Source organism: Pelecanus crispus, chromosome 2 (assembly GCF_030463565.1).
Source record: "Pelecanus crispus isolate bPelCri1 chromosome 2, bPelCri1.pri, whole genome shotgun sequence".
NCBI classification, from domain to species: Eukaryota; Metazoa; Chordata; class Aves; order Pelecaniformes; family Pelecanidae; genus Pelecanus; species Pelecanus crispus.
Window position 1 is genome coordinate 53,386,203 of NC_134644.1, and position 25,569 is coordinate 53,411,771.

Consider the following 25,569-nt stretch of genomic DNA (forward strand, 5'->3'; position numbering starts at 1 on the left):
AAAGACCTGTAAGAATATAAAGCTGCCTTTCAAACTCTGCCTTCTCCAGCCTGTTAAAAGGTAAAATGCTTCCAAACCTCATATACACTGCCTGCCTCCCTGTGTGCATGTGTGTGTGTGTGCATGCGCGCATTACTTTCTTTCACTACTATGACAGCACATGCTCCTCCAAAGCTATTCACAGCATTAGAAATACAACTCCTCCCTCCAGTGCCCCGTGTGTGTGTGTGTGCGTGGCTCGGGCTTTCTGCTTCGGCTCACTCCCCTCTGATCGCAGGGCTGACGGTCACGACTCTGCTCCGCACCTCCAGGCTTCACACGGAGGGGAGGAGGATTGGGGAAAATACAGAAGCAGGCACACAACTGACCTACAGAGCCATCGATAACTTACTTCCCTCGCAGCAGAATTGCATAGGGGAGGGGAGGAAGGAAGGAGGGAGAGGAGAAAGAGGGGGAGGAGGAGAAGAAAAAAAAAGAAAATCCAGAGAATTCTAGTCTTGCAAATGTAGTGAAACCGAGCGGTTGGAGTTCATTTGCTCTAGAAGAGCACAGAAGATAGAGGACATTAAATGAAAAGAAGCAAGAAAGGTCTGTAGCTTTTTTCCTGATAGTAGCAGTGGTTTAGAGGTAAAATGATTCCTCCGAGCAGCACGGCTGAAGTCAGCGTGGATAGTGTGGAGAAAGAGAATGAAGTGGAGAGCACAGAGCAGCCCCCCTCTCCAGCATCAACTACCAGCCAGGAATCAAAGGTACTCAGAGAATGAGATTTATTTTTTTTTTTTTACTCTTTGTTTTGAAGAGATGTGTTGCTTTGATTTTTATTTGGAGCTCTGTGCCAGGATCAGCAGTAGAGTGCTATGAGCCACCTCTGATTGCAGTGCCTGCTCTGACACTCCTACTTCTGAATTCTCCCTGTCACCTGGGCAGCTCAGGAGTCTGAACTGGGAAAATACCTGCGCTTTGAGATGTTTGGGTTTGGGGATTTTTGCTTCTGTTTTCTTCTCCTTATTACAGTAAGGGCCTGGGGGAGTGGTGGGGCTCACAGAGGGGATCGATGCCAATAGATGTTGTAGCTATTTTCACACCAAGCATGAGATCACTTAAAGGGTTCATGGTTGGAAAGATTGATTTTTTCACAAGTTCAGAGAAGAGAATTTTGCTTGGGGTCTTGGGGTGTTTCACCTGCCTCACCTTCTGTGGCAGACCCATCAGTGAACTTTCACTGTTTGTAAGCCAGCAGTTGAAACAGGCTGTGACAGTTCTGGCACAAGAATCCTTATGTTCACCACCCAGAAAAGGACTTTTTTTCACAGCCTTTTATTTATTTTTTAATGTGGTTCAATTTACCTTACTGAAAACCAGCTTCCAGCTCAAATGGCATGGCCTCTGAATTTTTGATTGGCTTGCATATGAAAAGTTTTTCTGCTTGCCAGTGTGTTACTTGGAACATAGAGAGGTAAAGGGAGAAAAGTAGTAACCTTACATAATGAATGCTCTTTGCAGCTTTTACCTGGATAACGTGCTTTTACTGATCCTCTATTACTTACTTACAATTCGTATCATGATAGCACCTGACAGACCTTCCTGTGGACTTCATAGTTACCCTATGTGCTGTGTAAACATGTGAAAATAGGGAGGTCCTTGTCACTAGGAGCTTACAGCTGGGTAGAGCCTTAGGAGGTACTGTATGAGCAAAACAGCTGCTTGACAGGGAAGCTTTGTGCTGGCCTGAGTTTAAAGGCAGTGGCTGCCTGGGTCTAACGTAGGAAGACTGTTACATTATTCTGCAGTTATAGCTAGGTTTCTGGAGAGTGTCGAAATTATCTGTCTGTGTGGGTAGAGTTCTGATGTGGGCTTTGGGATTTTTTTTTTTATTAGATGTTATACTCCAAGGAGGAGATCTAAGGTATTCCCTATGTAAAACAGCCTCTTTAAAAGACAAGAGCTCTCCCAGCAGCAATAGCATACACTATTCACACTGTTCGCTATACACATTCAGCACTACTGGGACACTGCTGCAGTCTTCCTGGTTAATGGGAAATGAAAAGTAAACAGGTTATTGGTTTAACCCCAGGCTCTGAAAGTATCCAGTTGATCGGTACCTAAATCTCCCCCCAAGACCAACTTCTCTGGAATTGCTGAGTTGTTATTTGGCCAGTGGGAAGCTCAGCCCCCCTAGTGAGGTCCCAAAAGTAACTGGAGCCTTCACTGCGCCGCCAGCACCAGCTCCTCGTGTGCTGGGCTGCGCACAGGGCCTGGAGGGCTGTGTGCTCCTCCTGCTCCCAGCTGTGGTCCTCACTCAGTGCCAGGCAAGTGGTTATGGAGTTTGAGGTGCCACTCGCATGGTCAGCCACTCCATTGCAATGGTGCTTGAGGGACTTTCCCACTGGGTCACAGAGCACTGTGCCCAAGGCAAACTGACCAGCACGAGCCCTAAACTGAGAGAAAGCGAAGTACTGCATGTAGGGTTCCTTCCTGCTGTTTGTGCATCCGTGCTCTTGCAAGGATGGCAACAGGAATTAGGCACATGTGGCCAGAGAACAAGTAGACTACAAACTGGTTTATGACCAAATGTTATTATCATCAATTTTTCCAGTCTTGTGAGCATTTGAAGCGATACACTGGAATAGGCAAAAGCTATGACTGTGCCCCTGATGCTGTTACTTGCATACAGATATTTTTAGTAAACATATAATGTCCGTATTTACATTTTAGAACTGCAAATATGATCAGAAAGCATGCTGTAGTGTCATTTCAGTAGATGGAGTCAAAAGAACCTTCTGATCACTGGGGTAATGAGATAAGCTTTCTTTTTTTCATCCTAGTAGACAGTAGGATGGAAAAATTCTCAATGACTTCATAAAGCAGTTGTTTGTGCTAGGTTTTTTTTCTAAGAGAATTGATGTATTTCAAAAGCTAGAGACTTTGACAAAGGCATAAGTCAGTGCGTGCCAAGGGCCCGTGTGCAAGCTTTTATCCCACAGTGTCACCTGCTGAGAGCGTTATCCTGTCATTCGCAGGGGGCTAAGCGTTCTTCAGGTACTCTCTGTTGCATAGGTTAACAAGTTCATGTCTGCTGCAGTTATTGCAGAACAGTTTGTGCAATATCTAATTACCCTACAATGACTTGTTTCTGTGGCAAAACACTACTGTGACTCTAAATATAGGAACAGAAACAACATGGATAATAGCAACCTTCAAAAGGCATTTGAAAACATTTCAGCAGAAAAACAATTTTTAAAAACTAATGTAGAACTAATGCAGCAAGCTTGCTTCCAGTCCTGTGTAATCGTAGACAACTGTGGCACATAGCGCCTTGTAGTACCAAAGTCCAGAAAAAGAGTTTTATCTAGCACACTCCAGACTGTACTCAGAAGATGACACAGAGGAGATATTGCAATTACTGACTAGCGTGAGTTTGAGAGGCAGAACTGCGGGCTGCTACCAAGTAGCTGAAATTTGGAAGAATGACTCTCATGTGTTAGTCACATACCCCACCACAGGAAAGCAACTCACTCTTTAATAAATGCTAAAGCCTCCCACCACCTTTTTCTGTGGATTAGGAGCGTATTTACAGGTGAGCACACTCGGACGCTGAAAGCTGAAAGACTAGACTCTCATGCATGTCCTCCTCATCACGAACACCTTAACACTTGGACTTCAGTACAGCTGCTCAGAATGAGGAAATTCAACTACACTTTCAATTCACCACATTTCCTGGGCCCTAAGAGCAATCCCATTTATATGTTCTAAGTACATGTTTGCCCATGACACAGTATATATATTGCTATATAACATGACTGTGTCTTTTGGATTATGTGTCCCCAAGTACTTTACACATAACACCTCCAGTGTACTGTCTCATTAATATAATTTCAAATAGGTGTCCGAAGGGTAGCAAACATGCTGTAACTGGGCCATCCTGTAGCACTAGATATACTGCTACTGTGCTAAAAACCCTAGACCTTGAATGGTTAAGAATGTTGCAAAAACTAATAGTTAATTTATTAAATTAATTTATTGGCTCTTGAAAAAATTTACTTCACACCTAAGTATGACTTGAGTGGATACTTAAAGTTTATTAGAAGAATAATTTTATGAGGGTATCATACAAATACATGTAATTGCTAATTCTATTGCATGCATATGTTTGTAGTTATGGCTCCCACCTGTTTGAGTCCTTCATATCTGGCTCCCAAGAAGGCAAATGACCAGTTTGCCAAAGACTTTCATAGATTTACAACTCAGCGAGGGAGGAACTCATTAGCTAATAAATCCTAAGGGAAAATTTCTTCCTGGTGGTAGCAATTAAAGACACACTGCACACTTGTACAATCACTAACTTAGCAATATAAGCAGAAATCTAGTGTCAGCAATCAGAGATCATATTTCTGATGTCTCTTATATAAAGGTACCTTGGAATTTCGTAAAGAAAACTAAAATTCGAGGGAATATTTGTCTAAAGAAAAGATTCCTACACCTGGCAATATTTCTTCATGTTTTGGCATAGTTGGCACATAACTCTGTTAGCTTTATCCTTCTTATATTTAACTGACATGTCTATATGAAGAGGAAAGAGCCCATCTGCTGATTTCTTTAGGTGTCAGTCAAGTCATTATCACTATATTGTGAATAATGGCTGGGGTTATTCATAGATAGTAAGTACATCTTAGAAAATTCCCTTACCATTTTTAAGTTTTAGGGGGGCCTGAGCATCTGTGATTTTTGAGCTAGTTCCAGCAGGGCTGGTCACCACTGCTGATCTTGAAGCTCTTAGTGTTTCATTTCAAGTATGCTAAACATCTTTCAGGCTCTCTTACACACCCAGAAGGGGTATCAAGCCCTGACCCTGCCATTGCAGGCAATCTGTCATGTGTAAGTTACTTATTTGTAGATATCAGTGGATATCTGTGAAGACCAAATGTTTTTTTTTTTCACATCTTTGCCCATTTCCATCTACTTTTTATGAAGTCCAGCTATAATTGTTACCTACTGCAGTCACGCATTTTTGGTGTGATAGCTTCAAAATTTTCCTCTGAACCACAAATTCATGGGCTTACACTCAGGTCAGTTAGGTAAGTTGAATAGCTGAAAAATGAAAAAAAAAAAAAAAAGAGAAACTAGAACTGCAAATAAATATGGCATCTGGACTATGTATTTCACAAAATAAATGGGTCTGTCTCAGTCTGACACTGCCATATACTGACAGTGGACAGTATTCAGGGAAATGCAGACCATTATCTTCAAATTCAGGTACGGAAATTCAGGAGAAGTAGCACAATTGTTCAAACCTGATATATAGTACATAAAATGGAAGTGCCTGAAAGTAGCAAGCCAAGAAAAAGATTAAGCATTGAAGTTCAAGATGTAGACTTCGTTTATGTATATGCCCACATCGGTCAAGAAGATTGAACTTACTTTCCCCTGTCCTGCTGGTCCAATAGAGCAATATTGCTTATGTGAGATTTCAAAACCAGGTGTTAATATTAGATACTGAACTAAAATAAACAGCTTGAAACTCTTTGGATTTTCATAGGATCGCGTGGGATTTAAATCATGTGGGATTTGTGCTATGCTGTTAAGCAGAGATCTTCCCCACTTAAAGAGTTAATACTTTATGAGACTCCATAGAAGGTTACTCATCAATTAATATTTTAAAAGGGCAGGGAGTATGGTGTACGGTTAGTGTTTCACCCTCTACACCAGTGATAAATATCCAGTATGTAACCTACTGCTGTAGTCTTCAAAGGAATACCAAACAGCTTGAAAAAATCCTGTGAAAGGGGAAGAAAAAACCAGTTCTCTTTCTTAATCTTACCTCCATGCCTCTGTGTAAAATGGTGAGTACATTCTGTGAAGGTAAGACTAAGGGAAAGAAATGAGAAGTATTTTTATATGTTTTGATGGAGTATCAGAACAAATTATGTACAGGAAGATTTCATTAAAAGCAGGAAATACTCTACCCTATCAATAATTTCTTGAGCAGACTTGTTCTTGTATTTACATTTATTTTGACTTTTCCCTCTTTCTTTCCCTTTTTCTGGTTAAAACACTCTGGCATTGTTTTCTCTTTGATATATATGTCAGATCAGTTCCTAGGCACATTGAGATATCTAAGGCAAAACAGAAATGAGATCAGTTCCTTCTCTTCTATCCACACTTTAAATGTTGCCAAAATGAAAAAAATGTCTATTAACTTTCAACAACTAAAGATGACTTGACTGAAATCAGGTGTGGTAAAAAAATGGATTTACTAAAAAGTAGAAATTTTCACTGAAACAAAACAGGTTGTTTTCAAAGCTGGAAAAGAGTTCAGTCCTACTGTCTCAGTCTCTTACACTGTATTCTTTTTCTTAAAGTAGTCCTGTGGAATTCAGGTTTTACCACTATTTTTAAAAGGCTCTCCCGACACCTGGATGCTCTAATGGCTAAGGGATGCCCTCTGCCCCTCACCCTGTTATAATTCCAGTCTAAGTTTATTTCTGGTCAGCTTGTGTGGCATTGTAATTTTGATAATGTTGCTTTAACTTAAACATCTCTTTTCCATTCTTGGTGCAGGTTTCCATCATGTAAGAACAGACTTTTATATCTCTTTGCAGCCTTTTATTTTCTATACTAAACAAGCCAGGCTGACTGACTCTCCATTCTTCATCTCATTGTAGTAGCAGACCTATACATCTCTGCAGTTTTGAATAAACTTTCTTGAAAAAGTGTGACTGTGCATGGTATTCTACATGAGATCTTGTACAGTATCACTAATGCTTCACTAACTTTCCCAGAAACTGTGCTTCTAATGTTTGTGTCACCCCTTGGTCAACCAGAGGTCACCATTCTATTTCTCTGTAATTTCCAGTGGATCCAGGTTAGATTTGTCTGTCCTCATCTATAGTGGTTTGGATCAGGTGTCAGGTGCACAAGCTTGCATTTCCACAGCTGAAGTTCATCACATCTCCATGACTCCATCCCTCAAGCCCAGGCCTCTTCAGTTTTGACAATGCCTCCAACATCATGTCAGAGGGAAATGGCCTTATGACATGCCTAATCTTCACATCAAATTCAGTAATAAAAATACAGAGAGCAAGACTGACCCTAAGACTAGGTCAGCGTTGTTCTTTGAAGAACTCCACCAACGACCTTCCTTCAACCTAGTACTTCTCCTTTCAACAGCAACCTTCTCCAATTGAACTTTTCTTAAAATTTCTTCACTACATCCCTTCTTTTCAATCTTGGCTAATAGATTCCCTTTTGGTAGCTTACTCAATAATTTTAATGAAATCCAAATAGAGAGAATCTACCTTTGACCTGAAACATTTTCTTTGTCTAGAAAATTGTTCATCATATCCAAGACAACTGGTCTAGGAGGATATACCTTTCTGTTTGTTTGTTTTTGTCAAGCACTATTGAGGTCAGATCTACAAATCTGTATTTGCTGGGGTTGCTTTTCCTGCTTCTTGAAACAGACTTCTGTTTTACTTTGTATCATTTCTGGCTTGATGAACTTGTTATGAAAACTTGTTCCTAGGCTTCCAAAGTAAAATTTTGTAATGGAGTTTAACTGGTTTCTTTTCTCCCTTTCACCTCAGCAGACACATTGAACAGCTTTTTTAATCTCATAACATCTATTTCTGCAATCTCTTTCCTATTATTCCTATTATTTTGCCCCAGGATCATTGTTCTGGGAAGAAAGTAAGATGAAGTGTTTATTAAGTTCTGAGCCAGCCTTTCATCCCATCAGCCTCTTCTTTTACTTTCCCCTAGCCTGAATCAATCCATTGACATTTCCTTAAATACCTTTTGCAAGGACTCACTCAGCTTTTCTTGACGATTAACATGCTTACACCTAAGGAACTCTGCCTGAAAGCTCCAGTTTTGTTTGCACACCACTTTTTTCCTCTTTTTCTCTTGTTCCCCCCCTACCATTCTTTGTGGACTCTTTGCTTATTCCAAATTTCCTTTCTGAGATAAGTATTTTAATTCAGTTTGCCAGGAGCACACATTCACAGAATCTTTTCATTTCTTTTTCATTTTATATTCCAGGTAGTACTAAGAGATTTGCTTTGAAGAAATTCTATGCCTCTTACACATCCAAGCACATCCTGACCGTATCTGATAATTTCTGATCAGTCACCTTTATCAATGAAGCATGTCTCTAACCTGATACCTCAAGGCTAGCAAAGGCCAAGGCTGTTCCACAACCCATGGTCATCTGGGTTCATCAGCACTCGTTAGCAGATGCAGTGACCTGTTTACACAGCTGTGCTGCTTTCCAAACCACTGTTAAGACCTTTATATCTTCAGACAGACACTAGCTTGGGTCCTTCTGTGTCACACTCCAAAGTGTGATGTGGTCTAAAATATATCCCCAGGGAGTTGAGAGTGCTGAAGGCTTGGAATTTCTTCAAGCGAATATAGCACATCAAAGGCTATCCTGTTGAAATCCAAAACGTGGCTTAGAGGTTCATTTTTCCATTACACTTTATTTAATTTAAATGGAAGTAAATCGTAATCACCTGATAGAAAACTGTAATTCCTTGTATGATGATCATTTCTCCTATTGCCTAACTAAGCCATTTCTGTATACTCTTGATAGGTAGAAGATTGTATATTTGATAAATTTGTGCTCGTGTTTGTCAGGCAGAGGACTAATCTTTCAGATCTGAGCTCATGAGTTGAATGTTCTTAACACAGTATTCAGTCCTGCACAACTTCCAGCTGCATAGGCAAGTGGTCATTCAATGGTAAATGAGCGCTGCCTTTTTCGGGCAAGCGAATGTCTATATTCTAGCTGAAGCATAAACAAACTTTGCATGTTCGTTAGCAAGGAGGACCAGCTGTGAAAATGAGAAATCTGTGTGTGAATGACTGAAATAACTTGACCTTGTTTTCCTTTGACATATGCCTCTGCTTGAGGAAGCTCCCTTGATTCAGTAGACCAACTGATACAATATATGCTCCTTGTCAGGGAATTCAACTCAGGAACCCTGCAAAACATATTTACAATGGATGTCTAAAAAGCAGACCTCTTGTGATCTTCTTATTTATTTTAAAAAATTAGTCTCATGTCTGTAGTCTTGCATAAATGTGCTAGATGCTCACAGAAGTTTTCCTATTGACAGGTCAGCATTTCTTAGCTGACCTGTTTTTAACTGATGAGAGTAGTTTGCTAAGCACTGTCAAATGAAAGTGTTACAGTTTAGGGGCTGCAGTGGTGAAACTTAAAAATACCATAACGTGAATAATTGTGAGAGAGAGGAGTTTTCCAGCCACAGGAGGCTGCAAGTTCAATATGGAATTGCAGAGTCCCTTAGGTGAGTAACAGTGACAACTTGAATGCTTCTCTTTTCTGTATACATTACATGCTTCATTTCTGAGTGCCATTTAAAAGCTTTATTAAAATGCCACACATGCACTGCTTTATTAATAAAGATCATTTTAGCAGTTTAGTGTTCCGAATAGAAAAGCAAAATGCAGCTGACCTATAGTAACTGATGATTAGGTTTAATTCAGAACAGAGCAAAACACTACAAACTGGTATTCACAAAACTATTAAAATCAGCATTTAGAATATTTTTTTTCTTAGCTTATTCATCAGAGTGAGACAAAGAAACGTATGCTATGGAGGCACAGCTCAGGTGAGAGAGCAAAGTCAACCTGACAGGTTGTTATAGCAAATACTGTTGAACATCATCTTAGAGACAGACTTGCATCTCCATTACCCCAGTATTTAACTTCATTTGTTTTTTACAAAAATTGCTCATGCATATGAAGGGAGGCATCAGCTTTTGTTGGCCAAGATTCAGATTTCTGGCATGATGCATACAAGCCACCTCCTCAAACATCACATATACAGGTATACTATTCATTATTGATTTGCCAGCATTTTCCCTGCCAGTCTAAATTCTCAAAACCAAAATGTCTTGGGACTGAACTGAGGGGCTGAAAACCTTGACCCAGCCTCACTTGCCTTTGTGCATACACAGGGTGAGAAATGCCCTTAGACTGGGCATCTCTGTCCTCACAAGTAAACAAAATATACTAGGCAAAATTCAACATGGTAGACTTGGCAGAGTGCCACTGACTTCTGTGCAGTTAAATTGAGGATCCAGTTGTTAAGATGCTCAGGTCCGTACGCTTTTTTAAAATGCACCTATTATTAAGTTATCAACCAGTATCTATCAACTCAAGGATCCAGCATATACAATTTTTGTTGTACCTCTTAGTGTACTTATTTATATTATTTATAAGTGCGTGTAGCTCATTTCTCACTTAAGTTCACACATCCAGGAATTATTTAAAATAAACATAAGGTGACTTGTAACGGTTTATGAGACGTTTCTGGTAACGAACATTCCAGTGAAAATTGTGCTTGTCAAGTGCTTATTTTTTGCCTTTTTTTATGTCAAAATTTCTGTTTTGAGGAAATGTTGATTGTGAGACAGTTTTCTTGATTGTGTAAACTTTTGTCAGGAAGCTTTCCCTGGTTGCAGGTGAAATTTCCAGTCATAAGAGGAGAAAAATGCATCCTAGGTTAAATCATACAGCCTCACCTGTAATTAGAGACCAACTTTAGGTGGTTAAGTCAGTAGTTCAGTCTGCCTATGTTGTAAGTGGAACACAGACCAAAATTGTTTTATCAAAGGTGATTTAGAGGAAAAGCCTACCTTACGTGCTCTAAATTAGCCTCTCTGAGGGGAAATCTTTTTCCATTGACCATAGCAGGCAGCTACAGCTGTGTTAAAAGCTTGAATTTAAGTAGGGTGAACACCACTGTGAATCTGTCAGAGCAAGGTCTTGAACCTTGCCTACAAAAACTGGTCAGTCATCTGTTCCCCTGGCAAGTTAGTCTGTCTGACTTTCCCCTCTTCTGCCCACAGCTCTCTCAAAGACATTTTGAAAGGCTGCAGTTGTTTTTTATGTCAACATGGAACAAATCATTCAAACTTTGAAAATTTTTGCTAAGTGGAACTGCTGTTTTCCATCCAGCCCTATAATGGAAAGTTATGCACCTATGACAAAAAGAGAGAAAAATGTGAGCCTATCCAGGCTTCAAAATGTGAAGTGCTGCTATTAAAATGTAGGCACAAGATGAATCATGTACCAGTTTCATGAAGTATGGGCACACAGAAGTCTTTGGCAGGTTCACAGCAGTTAGATCTATCTCCTGTAGTTAGTTGTAATGACAAATGGACTTCATCCTCCTGGCTGTTAAAGATCCAGGCAAACAGTTAACTTTTTTGCTAGCTCACCCACTCACTCTCTGTCTTTCAATGTTTCTCTCTTTTGTTCCTCTCTGTTCCTATTCTCACCCAAAAGCTTTAATCCAGGACCAGGCTCTCCGATACAATGAGCCAATGCAAGGCCTGTCTTTATAGGAAAAACTTCCAGGTTTCCAAGCTCAGCCAAGTTTAAAGATTCCTGTTAAGAAAATGGATGGTGGTTCTTCTGTTAGGGGGAGGGACCTTTTATAAACACTGTGTGGATGCTGGCACTCATGCCATAAGTATACTTGGAAAAAAAGCAAACCCTACAGTTTGCACTTTCCCTTTCACCTATACCCAAGCCATGCTTACTTTATTCACATAGAAATGCCTTAAGTTGCATTTTAGTTTCCTTAGGTTGTCTGGTATTACGCGGTCTGTTCTTTGCATGCGGATGCCTATTTATCTCTTGATGTAACATCATGTTTTCTTGATATGTATATGCAGGAAACTACATAGATTTAAAACCTAGGCAATGAGGCATTAGAAAACATTCCTTATGCAAAAGAACTGAAGCTCTCTTCTTAGTCTCCCCTGTCTTCTTATTCTCCTCCTTTTTGGGTAGGTAGCTGAAGAGCAATGCGACTCAGGAGAGTGGAAAAGGAGATCCCTTTTCAACTGCACTGCCAGTGGAGCGCTTTTGAGCTCCTGCCTCCCCAGCTGCTTAGGCTCCCACAGAGTTCCCTGCGCTGCACTTCTGCACATCAATGGTGCTGGCCGTTTTAGCAGTTCCTGCCTGGTATCCAAGAAAAATGCTCTGAACAAACGATTCCTTAGAGATTATCAAAGCTAAAATGAATGCCAACAGTTGTAATAGACCTACTTGAATCCTGCTAGAATGTAGATAAATTAAAAGCATTTCACAAAGGTTCAAAAAATGACAGCCAAGCCTTAAAACAAAAATTGTAAAAGTGTGATTTGCCTCTGAGGAGAGCTTAGCTATGACTAGATGTTGGCCATAGGAAGTAGCCACTCAGCCTGGTCAAAAAAAGTCAGACCTTTTTTAAACAAGATGAGAAAGCTAACCTATTTATTTTGGCACTGTAGGGAACACACCGCAATAAATACAATATTCCTCAAGTAGCAATAGAGGTAACATCACTTGGGTTTTACTACCAGCTGCTGAGTTCCAGAAAAAAAATCTCCTTTCCATGAGTTGTCATCCTTCCAGTACAGTAGTACTTATAGCCACTACTGCATATAAAAAAAAAAAAAAAACCAAACCAAAAATACCCCACAACCAACTGACAGGAGAAAACGGATATAAATCTCAGAAGTTAGCACTGCACTTGCTCTTCAGTTCAGCAGTGGTCAGTAGCTCTGATTTCTGCTATGTCTGCTATAAGGATATGTCACACTCCTTATAAGTCAGTGCTAAGCTGCTGATACCAAGAATTGTACCTACTCTCACAGTAGAATAGGCTAGACAGTGGGGCATTTCATGGAAGTTCCCCCTCTTATACAGGACTCATACTCTTTAAAACTCTCTCTGTCCTAACTTGACTTTCCTTTCATCTGCCTTCTTCTATTGCCCAACCCTCCTGCCTGCCTGAATTCCTCCTGCAGCCCCATGCAATATGCTGTTCCTGGTTTGGTTTTGTTTGTTTTTTTTTTTTTTAATTATTCACTGTTTGTGTGCAGGCTCTCATTAGCAACCGTTTAACTTTAGGGGATTCTGAAGGACTTACTTAAAAAAAATCTCTTTTAACATTCAGAAAAAAATTTGTAGTTCTTCAGAAAGGGTTATAGCCTTAAATTCTCTACTTTTCTGTTTGTGGTATTCTGTATGTAACTATCTTTTTACATGAAACTAGCTATCTCAGTATAAAAACACATTTTTGCAGTTTAATCTTGAAACTTTGATAGAGGTAATTTGAGGAGGAAAGTTGTGCAGCTGGTGAGGATAAAAATAAAATGTTTTTGTTTTGCGGGGTTGATCTTGAAACAATAGCTGGCTAAAGATGTTCAGCAGCTTGGTGGTTTAGGAAAAAATATAACAGAAATGGATTAGCCTGAGGCAAAAGGAGTCAAAGATGTTGATAAATCTCATACATAACAACTCTTGCCAAGTAACATCTCCAAATATATGTTTTTGTCAACTTCTTGAAGCAGTGTTTAGGCCTTCAAAGATCCCCATAAAGTGCCAAGTAACTGCGCGTCATATATATGACAGTATTATCATCAAGTTAAACAGATTCTTCATGTGGAGAGTTGGCTTATTCTTTATGTAGGACACTGAACGCAGTTTTTGCTGGGCATGACTAACGTGTAATAACAAGAAGACAAAAGACAGACTGAGATGGAAACTTTCTGTACTAGTAACAGGTTCCTTGGAAACTGGTACTACAGGAGAAATTTCCCCCAAAACGATTGGAAGTACTTTTTGAAAATTAGAAAACAACTAGAGTACATGTGTTGAAAGGGATAAATGCATGCCAGAAGTTGCACTTTGAGAAGAGCTTGAATGAAAAATGTGCCAGATCTGTATTGGATCTTGAAATAAACAGATCTCTGCCATGGTGGACAGTAAAATGCAGAATGAATAACAAGGAAGAAGTTATCGAGGTAGGAAAAAATTTTAATTGCCACAGCATTTGTTATGTATCTGGTAGCTGCCGTAGGACTTTAGAACCGGAAATACGAGATGAAGGAAATTTGGTGGGTACCCAGATAAAGCATGGAGAAGCCCAGAGGAATTGACTAGCTTTGCTCGACCTGTGCTGTCAGCTCTTCCCCCAGATCCAGGGCTTCAGGCCAGAGTGGTGCCAGGGCAGCGACATGGCTCTGCACCAGGACCATATGGGTCCTGTTGGACTTGCGGTGTCAGAACAGGCAGTGCCAGGGCAGCCGCATGTCCTGCCGTCCAGAGTGGCTGGCAAGAAGCAGAGTTCACAGGATGGGACAGTGTCAGTCTTCAGGATGGATAAAAAGAAGATGGAAGGCAGCAAATTTGCTACCAGATTGCAAAAATATGCACAAGAAGGGGAAGGGAACTGTGAAAAAGAAAAATTGGAAGTGAACCAACAAACACTGCTAATATTCTGTAAGGCATAAGTTCCTACCCCATCTCCTACTGAGAAGAGTTTGAAATGGAAAGATGGAAACAAGTTGTAAAATTTGGATCTGAATCTCTGCTTGTGAACAGGCAGCAAAGAAGGGAGTGCAGAAACCTGTGAGATCAAATAAGCCAAAATATCTATGTTTGGGAGCTTTTTATAAGCCAATAGGCCATGTAACACCCAAGTTCTGGCATTGTGTTTCTGGTTCTTTCTTTGATCGGAAAACGAGGTAACATCATCTCAGAGTTAAAGCAGAGTAGCTAAGCAAGAAGTCTGGACAGAATTAATTCACACAAAGTATGAATTTGAAACAAGGGTCTAGGAAAGACAAAAGAAGCAAGAAGCATAGGTGTTTCCCCTGGATCTATCTATATTTGATTGTGGAGGAGGGGAGATCAACAGTGATGGTTTAAAAAAAGAGGAGGGAATTGAGAAGGGTTGAATTAAGTCAGCCAGATAACAGGATGCCAAATGTGGCCAGGTGTTTATTCATGCTACATGCAGAAAGCCTTTGTTTTTAATGCACAGTGTAAAACAGTAAAAAAAGGTTTCATTTCAAAACAAAAAAAACCCAACAACCCAGCCAAACCCCAAGCCTTTACTCAGGAAACACGCTTGCTGAAGTCAGCGGGAGTCAGCAGTAAGCAAAGACCTTAGGATTTGGCCCAGTGACAATAACTTTGTTGTAGAGCTGAGCACTTACATGTTTTCATTGTAAAGCAATTTTAACAGCATAAGTTTCAAGCCCCAGAAGTAGGAGTGGAAACACTGACAGAATATTAACTATAACAATTCCCAGTGGATCTCAATCTTCCTTTTTGTTTTAAGACAGTACTAATGTGATTATACAGTATGTGGGATCTGGTGCTGATGTTAATTTGCCCTTGGTTAGTATCAGCCTCCCTGCCAGATGTATTTCCATATTGGCTTCAAGAGACATTTAAAGTATTATAAAACAGCTCTGTTTAAAAAAAAAAAAAAAAAAAAGAGGAAAAACAAATGGGTAAAATAAATCAGTGGAAACTATTGCTATAGGTAGACCAGCACTTTTTAGCAGAACACTGTTTTGTTTTGGGGTTTGTTTTTTTTTTTTAAAGGTCCAAGGGGGTCGCATTGAGCTTTAATTTCTCATAAGATCAATAGTGGAAAATAATGATGCACACTTCATAGATGGATAGACACGAGATACAATCAAGGATGATTAATCTTACATTCGCAATCACGTTCACTGCAGATTATTCATAAGAAGGAAAAGAAACAAAACTCAGGCTCTATTATTATTATTATTGAAGACTCTCAGCAGGTAGACACCAGTGTAGCTTCCTTTACCTCAGCAGGGCTGCCTGGATTTACATTACTCTGAAATCCAGCCTTTCAATCTCCAAATTTCATTGTGCCACTTCCACTGCAGCAAAGATTAGTAAATGACTAAATCGGGAGTTACCAAAGGGAAATCACTGTTCCATTTAGAAGCTGAAATGGAAAAGAGGTATCCAAACAGAGCAGCAAAATGCAGGATTCCCAAAGGGGACCTCAGAGATAACAGTCCAAATTCCTTCTCTATCAAGAGGCAAGAGATAACCACACATGTGCCTCATCCTAATGGGGACAAAGTATGGAGATGACCGGCTGCTTAGCAACTAGATGCCTGAGGTGAAACCCAAAGTACAAAAAAAGATGTTGTAAACACCTACTGGTCTTGAAATGGAAAATACACGGGGATTTAAAAAAAAAAAATTGAAGGACTATTCCTAACCATCTCTTGCTTTCTTCATGAGTTTTCCTGCTGGTTTCAGGAGGAAAGACCAAAGACAATTCAATTGCCAGACCATGAGAGAGACAGGAGCCACACAGAGGTTTGCAGCTTGTTATTCCACCAGCCACTTTCCGTAACCTGAATTATGAAAGATCTCCTGCAGCTGGTGCCACCCATGTTGGAACCGCTGTTTAGCAGCAGGGAGAATATAATCCTGGATATAAATACAGGATTTGTAGTCTTTCCCTCTGCTCCTGAAAGGACCAACTCTTCTGCTAGGTGAAGCAGGAGGCAAGATCAAAGGGACAAAACATTTTCCAACCCCGACATAAAACAAGAAACAGGCTTTGGTCATGGCTGACGTGTTGCTTAGTGCAATTTGTAACATGGTTTGATTTGTGCACATATTCACAAAGGAGGAAGAATTGACAATCATTGAGCTCAATACAATCAACCCAGCAGATCTTACTTTGGGACTGTTAATCTGATTTTCTTGAATTGGGTGATAAACTTTGAAAAGCTACAATAAAGCTTCTCTGAAAGATCTTGTGAGTTGTTAGCTGAAATGCTGCAAATTTGAGAAAATTCACTGTTTTTCCTGTCTGCTAGAAGCAGGCTGAACACAAACTATGGTTGAGCGATATTGCCAGCATTTTCTCCAAACTAAACTTGAATCAAACCTGTTAGGAAGTTTGAAGACATACTAATAGAGACTAGATCTCTTAGGAAGAGAAATGTAATATGCTCTCTCTCCTTTCTAGATTACTTTTTCTAATATGGCTTGATTAAAAGAGAACAGAGGAATACACCAAAATAGGGCTGTTCAAAAACACAACAGCAAAAATGCAGTTAGATATGAAATTTGAGAGTTTTGGCTAAATAAATAAATTTATTAAATGGGGGGGGGGGGATTTTACCTACTTTTTGATTCAAAAGCCTTAAAATTTTCTGGATTTGACATGCATACAAGTATCTTTATATTTATTTTGCATATGTTTGTTCCTTTTTACAAGCTGTTGTAAACTGTTTAAATGCCTGTGAGTCTTTTGAAGTTAATATGAAAATACATTTGGCAGGGAAAGTAATATGAGCTCAGGGTAAGTCACAAATGCAGAATATCTAACACAGAGTTTAATCTTTTTATGCCTTACGACTAAGTAGACAGTTCTGAACATAATGGAGACAAAAGAAGGATTTCCCTGAGATTTGATAGCAATTGTTGTAGTTAATAAATAGTTTGTGTTTCCTCAAATCTATCACTCCCTGGACTGCATTACTTTGTCCTTTCATATCTTATGCTGAATTTTGAAGATATATAAAGGAATTTGGAGAACAAGGGAGACTTTTCCATATTTTCAGGCCTTAAAACTTTCAGCACTTTATTTCGCATTTGTCTCACGTATTTGCTAATCCCGGTTCCTTGCGATATTAGAAGACAATGAACCCAAAACCGTAGGATAATTTCAAACCAACTGCAGGAGCAATGGTGGAGAACTAGGTGAATTTTTCAGGTGGTTTAAACCAAACCAGAGAGTCGTACAGAATGAACAGGTCTGCTAAACAAATACACTGGCTACACGCGCAGAGTGTACCTCTTAATTTAGAGGTTTGCCAATTAGAGATGCAAACACACAGCTGCCAAGGAAGTATTACATTAGGAGAGGGCTGAGAACGTGTGATTCACAGTGGCATTTGTGGGAGCAGTGACAACTGAGCATCCCTTCAGATTTCATGCTTTCAAACCCTGAGGCTCTTTCAGGGATTTTTGCTGTTACGCTCTGGCATGCCAATCAGAGCATTTCATCGTAGTTAGGACTCTACGTGTAAAACAAAATCACAGAAGGAGCCCTGCCTGAAAATGTTTATATCCTAAATTGGTTTGAGGATCACTGAGTGGGTTTCAAAAACAATATAGGGGAGGGAGGAGAATCTGAGGATGACTATCAGAGCAGCAAGAGCCAACCACAGTAGTTGGAGGTACCCAATAAATCACTAACAATGTTATTGTTAGGTATTATGGAAAATGTCTCCTCTTTGACTAGTCCAATACAGTATTTAAGCAGACAGTTTGATTTATTTATTTTTTTACAACAATAACAAACATATTTGTTCTAGTGCCAGCTATGCAATCTGTTTGGGAAAATACACAAATGTAATAGGTAGCAGATTCTGCAATAATGAACACTCCCTCTTTGTCTGTAGTGGATTAAAAGGATACAGCTTCCAAGAAAGCTGGCTAGGGCAGACACAAATACATGATAGGGCCAGATTCTCAGTCTGTATAAATCAGCTGCAATTGAAGTCAGTTTAGTTAATTCAATTTGTACTAGTAGAGTATTTGTACTATTTGTTATTTAGAAAGAAGAAGGTAGAAAAGGAACCAGCTTTGCTCACAAATTTTATCATGGATGCTTTGCCAATAAACAATACCAACCCCTTAAGTGTTTGAAATATCCTTTTATCTTGTTAATGCTACAAGACATGGTACTTCTCCCATCAGCAGGCAAACACGCGTATTATTTGTGAAATTGCATACTGGCTTTGGGCATGTCATAATCTTATTTTTGCTCATTAAAATGCCAAGACAGTGCATTTTCAAATCAAATCCAGAAAAAAACACCTACCCTTGTCTGTGCTCAAAAATCACTTACTTTTGTATCCCTCAGTTTTAAGAAGAAAATCATTAGCCTTCATGCTCACAAAAAAGTAAGCCCTTCTGTTTGAGCTGGTTCTTTGTTTGCTCTTAATCAGCATAGCTAGGTGAAACCCAGCAATGCCACCAGGCTAGCTTACACCCTGGTAACATCCAGTCCTTTCACAAATCTAGTTAACATCTGAGGTATGTTCTGAGGGTTGCTAATACAAATTGAATGTTCCTTGACCAGGAAAATGGATTGTACTCTGTAGAATAGGTGCCACTCATCAAGACCTTTGTTCTTTCCCTTATTTGAAAGGCTCTTGGTCCGACTCCCTTTTGGTAATATCCCATGTACTTGACATGCTTTTAAGTGAATCTACACAACATCATCTGGACCCTATGCATTTAAGTCCTTCTTTTATAACAATGTGAGAGTCAAATAATTTGGGAACTTGCTCTAAGAAGCTGAAAGGAAGAAGAAATGGTTCCTTACAGAAGGTGGATGTTTATCTCACAGCAGAGTGAAATCTGCTGACAGAGCATTTTTAGTCTGCATAGCTAAACAAAATAGCTACATTTTATAAGAACTGCAGGAATCAAACTGGCTTGATGGCTTATTCCAACCCTGTTAATACCCTGTATTACTTGTAATCCACTTAATGATATTGTTAACACAAGTGTAAAGAAAAGGATAGAGAAGAGCAATCAATAACCTTTTTTTATTGCTAGCACAGTGGCAATACAGCAGACAGCTGATGTCTGAAATGAGGGCTTGGTTATATGGTCTGTCAGTAAAGTACAGTTGATAAGCCTGGTTCATTTGTTCATTTCTCCTGGAAGACAGTTAAGAATGGAAATGTATAAAAATAATCTCCCTGTTGGCCCCATGCTGCACAGGAACCTCTGCTGCTGGCAAGGATGGTTAGCAGTGGCTGAGAAAAGAACAAGACCAAGCATGTTGGGAAATAAGCTGATGTGGGCAGATTCCATGAGGGTTGTTCTGAATGCCCAAGCAAACTAATGTAATATAATATAATATAATAATATAATATAATATAATATAATATAATATAATATAATATAGAATAGAATCATAGAATCGTTTAGGTTGGAAAAGACCTTTAAGATCATCCAGTCCAACCATTAACCTACACTACCAAGTCTACTCTAAGCCAACCAAGGGTAGACTAGACTAAACCATGTCCCAAAGTGCCACATCTACCCGTTTTTTGAACACTTCCAGGGATGGGGACTCCACCACCTCTCTGGGCAGCCTGTTCCAATGCTTGACCACCCTTTCCGTGAAGAAATTTTTCCTAAAAAACCTAAACCTCCCCTGGCGCAGCTTAAGCCCATTTCCTCTCATCCTATTGCTTGTTACTTGGTAGAAGAGACCAACACCCACCTCACTACAACCTCCTTTCAGGTAGTTGTAGAGAGCGATAAGGTCTCCCCTCAGCCTCCTCTTCTCCAGGCTAAACAACCCCAGTTCCCTCAGCCGCTCTTCATAAGGCCTGTGCTCCAGACCCTTCACCAGCCTTGTTGCCCGCCTCTGAACACGCTCCAGCGCCTCAATGTCTCTCTTGTTTTGAGGGGCCCAAAACTGGACACAGTATTCCAGGTGCGGCCTCACCAGCGCCGAGTACAGGGGGACAATCACTTCCCTGCTCCTGCTGGCCACACTATTCCTGATACAAGCCAGGATGCTGTTGGCCTTCTTGGCCACCTGGGCACACTGCTGGCTCATGTTCAGCTGGCTGTCTACCAACACCCCCAGGTCCTTTTTGGCCAGGCAGCTTTCCAGCCACAGTATAATATAATATAATATATAATAATATAATATAATAATATATAATATTATATATAATATAATGTAATATAATGTAATATAATTCAATATAATATACAGTTTGTCCTCCTAGTAACCACCATTCACTCTGAGATCACTAAGGAGGGAGCTTCAGGAAGGGGAATGAAGCATTTGTGTGTAGGATGTGGAGGGAGTGAGGCTTTCCCTGAGCTTTGAATGGTGAGAAGGTGTGATGAAGAAGTTGTGCTAGAGAAATTGTGGTAGCGTAGGGGACACCTATCTTAGCATTTTAGTTGGATTTGGGAGTGTGGTTTCAAAGCAAATCTTCCAGTTGTTGCTGCTCACTCCACTTTGGTCCTTGTTGTGGTGCATAGAGCACAGGCTGCATCACTTGTGGATTTGCGTGTGCTCCAGGTGTGCACCTAATGCACACCAGGACTAACAGCCTGGTCTGGTTCAGAGTACTCTGTGCCCTGTAATGCATATGGTGTGTAAGCTGGGTCCTCAACAGCCCCTGTTTCATTCTCCAGATATGCGCCTACTGAGACACGCTGACTGCTAATGTAGACAAGCTGGAGAGACAAGGGAAAAGGAATTTCTAGATATCAGGGAGTAGTTAGGAGCCTGAATAAATTACTCTTTACAGGGTGGATGATTAGCTTTTGTAATCACAAAGCTAGGGATAATAAAACAGCTCAAATCACTGATATCTTCCCAACTTCCATGGGAAGTTCTTCAACCAAAGTTGTAGAAAAGAGTTGTTTGCTTCCAATGCTTAAATCAAATAAAGAGGGCAGGTGCAATTCCCATTCACATCAAAAGCAGTGGCACCTAGTTAACACTGGGAATGAATTTCAATAGCTGTCCTTTTGCTGCATCCTGTTTTCTGGTTATACCAGCTAAAGAGCTGTAGTATAGGGGAATTAGGAACAGAGGAGGTGCTGATAAGCTGTGGTTCCTCAGACTTTCCTGATCCCTTGAAGCTTGAACATTCAGTAACTCAGAGAAAGAAGGAGATTGTACTGGAAGATACAGAAAAAAAAAGTTAATCAAGCTCTGAGGTTGAGCTATTGCGCTAATCTCTATGTTGCCTGCAGGGTTAGTACCTGCAGTCACTGAGAGTCTGTGTGATTGATAAAATGCTTTTAGCTAGAGGCACTTTTTTTTCCCAAACTCTAATTTCAAACCACAGGAACATCCTGGATTTGATACCAAGGGTTTATGTTTCTGAAGTGTCAATGTTGTAAAGTCTCGTGAAGCTATCACAAGTCTAGAAAAACTCTTGTGCTTGTGGGAATTTTATTTTTATTTAAATGAAAGCTAATTCGTAGTCCTCCTAGCAGAGGAGAAAATGTGAAAAGCTTAGGAGATTTATCTCAAGTGTGTTTCTTAAAGCCTTTTTGTGCTTGGTTTAGGGGTTTTTTTTTCACTTCCAAAACATGATTTTTCACTGAAGTGTTGAAGTAAGTATTGAGTGCAGAACAACCCTAGTCACAGGTTTTTCCAAACTTTGGTAGTGTTTCTTCCTAAGATTTAACTTTGGACTCATTCACTCTGCAGAAGGAAATTATAAATAGTAAAATTTGCATACATTCCTCTCTATTGGAAGACCTGACTCCTGCCTCAGGTGAATGCTATAGCAGCTCTGTTGGGAGTAGTGGCATCACAAGTGCATTAAATCAGTTTACAGCAGATCAAAATCAGGCATATATTACATGCCTGTATTTAATTGCATTTGAGAACTTCCAATAAAAGAACAGGCCTAGGCCATAGCAAACTTCAAAATGAGGAAATGCTGGTATTTAAGTAAGGGAAGTGATACTCACTGACTGCAGCATAATAATCACTTAAGCTTTTATGGTTTTACAACTTATACTATCTGTAGAGCAACCTGCGCTTGCCTTTGCTTGGGCCAACTTTTCCTGAGTAAACAATCACATACCAGTACCCTAGTTCAAATTCTTTCATGGGCCTAGTACGAGAAAGGAAAGTTGGATCAAATTTTAAAACCTGATGCCAATCTTCTATTGCCCTGTATACTCTCACTTATGCAAGATGGGTGTAAAACGCTCTGACCTGAGAGGTACTGTCGAAGAGTACTGAGCAAAGTGTATAATCAGCTGTGCAAAATGCTAAACATTGCCTATGTTCTGCATTTTTGCATAGTCACTTCTGTACACATATAACCTATTTGGGATATAATAGCTGCAGAATTTCATTGGTGTTTTGGGTATGCAATGCAAGCCAAACATGTAGATGTCTTCCAATTGGAATGCAAATGAGTATGAAATCTGCATTTGTGTAACGACAAGGATGCCCACCTTGTCTGGAAATTTTATTTAACAACATTAACACAGGACAGTGCTCAGGGAATCTCAGAGAGACGCCTGCCAAATCTGTGACTGTAACTTGGTCAACTCATTCTTGAATATATGTCCTGACCTGAACGTTATGGTTGGGGATGCACAGAGTATGCACAGCTGCATGCCCACCTTAGTGTGTATGCATATGTTTGGACATGCATAACCTGAATGCTGGACTACCCTTCTTTGGAAAACTGTTGACTTTTCTGCCTGGGGGAGGAAAGGCTGCTGGTATATCCCTTGACTGGCAAATGACTGTGCACAGGAGAACAGGATAAGGATAGTAAATGGAGAGGTCCTTCAAATATACTGCATACATTGTCCAAACAAGCAGGACAGTTGTTTCATGATAAAACAAATACTCTATTGCGCAGCTTAGTCTTCTTTCTGTGGCAGAAGCAGCATTTTGAAATTTAATTAACTTCATGTGGCACTGTAGAAATGGATGGCAAATCAATAATGAATGCCATTTCAGTCACCTTGTGGTGTTGTAATTCTCTGTGTTTTGCTACACTAATTAGGTCTGACTTCGGTGAAAAGCATTTCAGGAGCAAGGGAGTGAATTATTGCTGAGTTCCTGGCTGTCACTGGGGAGATGAAGTAATCTCAGTACTGAGTAACCTCAGTGATTTCCAGAGCCAGTGACTTAACATCCAAGCAGAAGAGGGAAAATCTCACATTTTGTTGGTGCTGTTGTACAGTGAGTTTTGGGCTCAGCTAGCCCATGACTTAAGCTTCAGCTGAAAGAGCTTCAGAAACCAGAAACTGCTCTTACCTCGTAGTTGGCATTTAATGACTTAATTGCTCCTGTTCACACATTCCCCCAGAGACTGAGTTTCTTGCAAACAGGTGAGTATTTCCTTCATTTGGATCCAGGGCTGCTCCTGTAAACCCAGAGAGAGTGGTGGGTGATAGTGGTACGTGTGGGATGGGGTCTCTGGCTCTGACCCCTCCCTACTCCCACAGTCACAGTGGAGAAACAGCTCAGGTAGCAGAATGCAGTTTGCTTCCATGTAGCAAACCCAAACGCTGTTAACCAAAGGTAATTTGCCTGTTTATTGGACTCAGGGAGTTTGTTGAAATATGGGGAAGAGAGCTGGAGTGTCTCCCTTCTCTAAGATCAAGCTGCCCATGACTGAAGGTAGAAGAGAGGCTTCCCCTGGGATGCCTTTAGGCTCCTCTCCAACAGTGTGTTTTCAGCTGCATCCTAAAGAAAATGGAGGGATCAAGAATAGAAGCCTGGGAGAGCAAGTGCTCTGAGGCCACTAAGTCAGTGTGAGAGACCAGCGCCATGCTTTTTTAGGAAAGTATGTGAACTCCTTCCCTTTTTATTAGTGTGAATTATGATTCCTGATGATCATTGTTTCTAACATAAACAGTTTCTAATATAAACCATTCCTGCTGGTTACCACAGACAGCCTGAGCGGCATGGAAAATTTCAGTTGTTACATTGCATTTGCCCAGAGAATTGCAGTAGTGATTGAAATGATTTTGCAGTGGTTAGAATAATGCTGAGTGAAAGGTGATCTGGAGGTATTACATTTCAGAGACAGCAAACGCGAAGTGGACGCAGAGCTGGCTTTCCTTTTACCTGGGGCTCTACTTGTGGGCCGTTGGAGTTGACAAACCCGCAAATTTGTGTAGCTGATATCCTGATAGCTTCTGTGCCTCACCTAGCACCCTTCTCAGCCGTATACAAAATCTGGGAGGGGGAGGATGAGAGGAACTCTGATAAGGTACAAGTATTAACTAGTATTAATTAATTTAATGCATTAACTATCAATTGGCTAGTTAATTATACTGTTACCACTCCTTAGTCTTCTTCCATTAAAAAAATAAAACAAGAATTTCTCAGTCAAAGCTGCATATAATCTCTTTTTCTGCCAAATTCAAGAAATTTAAGTATATCAAATATATTTACTGAATTCACTCCTCTTGTATTGCCATTTAACAGCTGTTCCTGAAATGGTTTTATGGGCTGCTTAAGGACCATGAGAGGAAGAATAATACTCTAAGTTCTCTCATACTTGAATACAAAGGATATATTCTCCAATGTGTACAACTCTTTGCAGTACCTCTTTTGCTGTCATACCTGAAAGAAAAGACCAATACAAGCATTCGTTAGGGTTATCAAGTATATTGTCTGTCAGGAAGCATATGTAGAGTAGTTTATTTTGTGATTGGTACCTGTTTTCTTTGCTCTGAAATTGCTGGTTAAATTCTAAAGTCAATTTTATTGTTCAGGTTGTTCAAGGTCTGCCAGTGGCTCCCAGGTTCACTTGTCAACAGCACACCTCAAAACCAGGAGCTTTGCCTTGCTGTTGAAGAGGGAAAGGCAGTAACTGTAACTGGCTTCTTTGTTGCAGCTGCAGAAACTGAAACGATCGCTCTCCTTCAAGACCAAAAGCTTGCGGAGTAAAAGCGCAGACAATTTCTTCCAGAGGACTAATAGCGATGTGAAACTGCAAGTAGACTTGATGCCTGAGGTGAGCACAAGCACTGGGCAGCTCCCCAGCTCAGAGAGCCAGGCGTCCTCCCCCACCAGAGCCCAGCAGCTACCAGAAAACAACAAGGCTCACATCTTCCAGGAGCACATCTTCAAAAAACCCACGTTCTGCGATGTCTGCAACCACATGATTGTTGGTAAGAAATTATTTTTTTAAATCTGTGTGGGCGTCCGCGCTA

At 40.2% G+C, this 25,569-nt stretch overlaps 1 protein-coding gene across 2 annotated transcripts in view; it reads left to right on the plus strand.

Annotated features, from left to right (window-relative positions):
- Positions 1–632: 632 nt before the first annotated feature.
- STAC (SH3 and cysteine rich domain) overlaps positions 633–25,569 on the plus strand; it is a 75,823-nt gene continuing 50,886 nt past the window's right edge. For both annotated transcript variants that reach the window (XM_075706062.1, XM_075706063.1), the window contains exons 1-2: positions 633–749; positions 25,251–25,527. In XM_075706062.1, coding sequence (XP_075562177.1) covers positions 633–749; positions 25,251–25,527 — 394 coding nt within the window. The remainder of the gene's footprint in view (positions 750–25,250; positions 25,528–25,569) is intronic.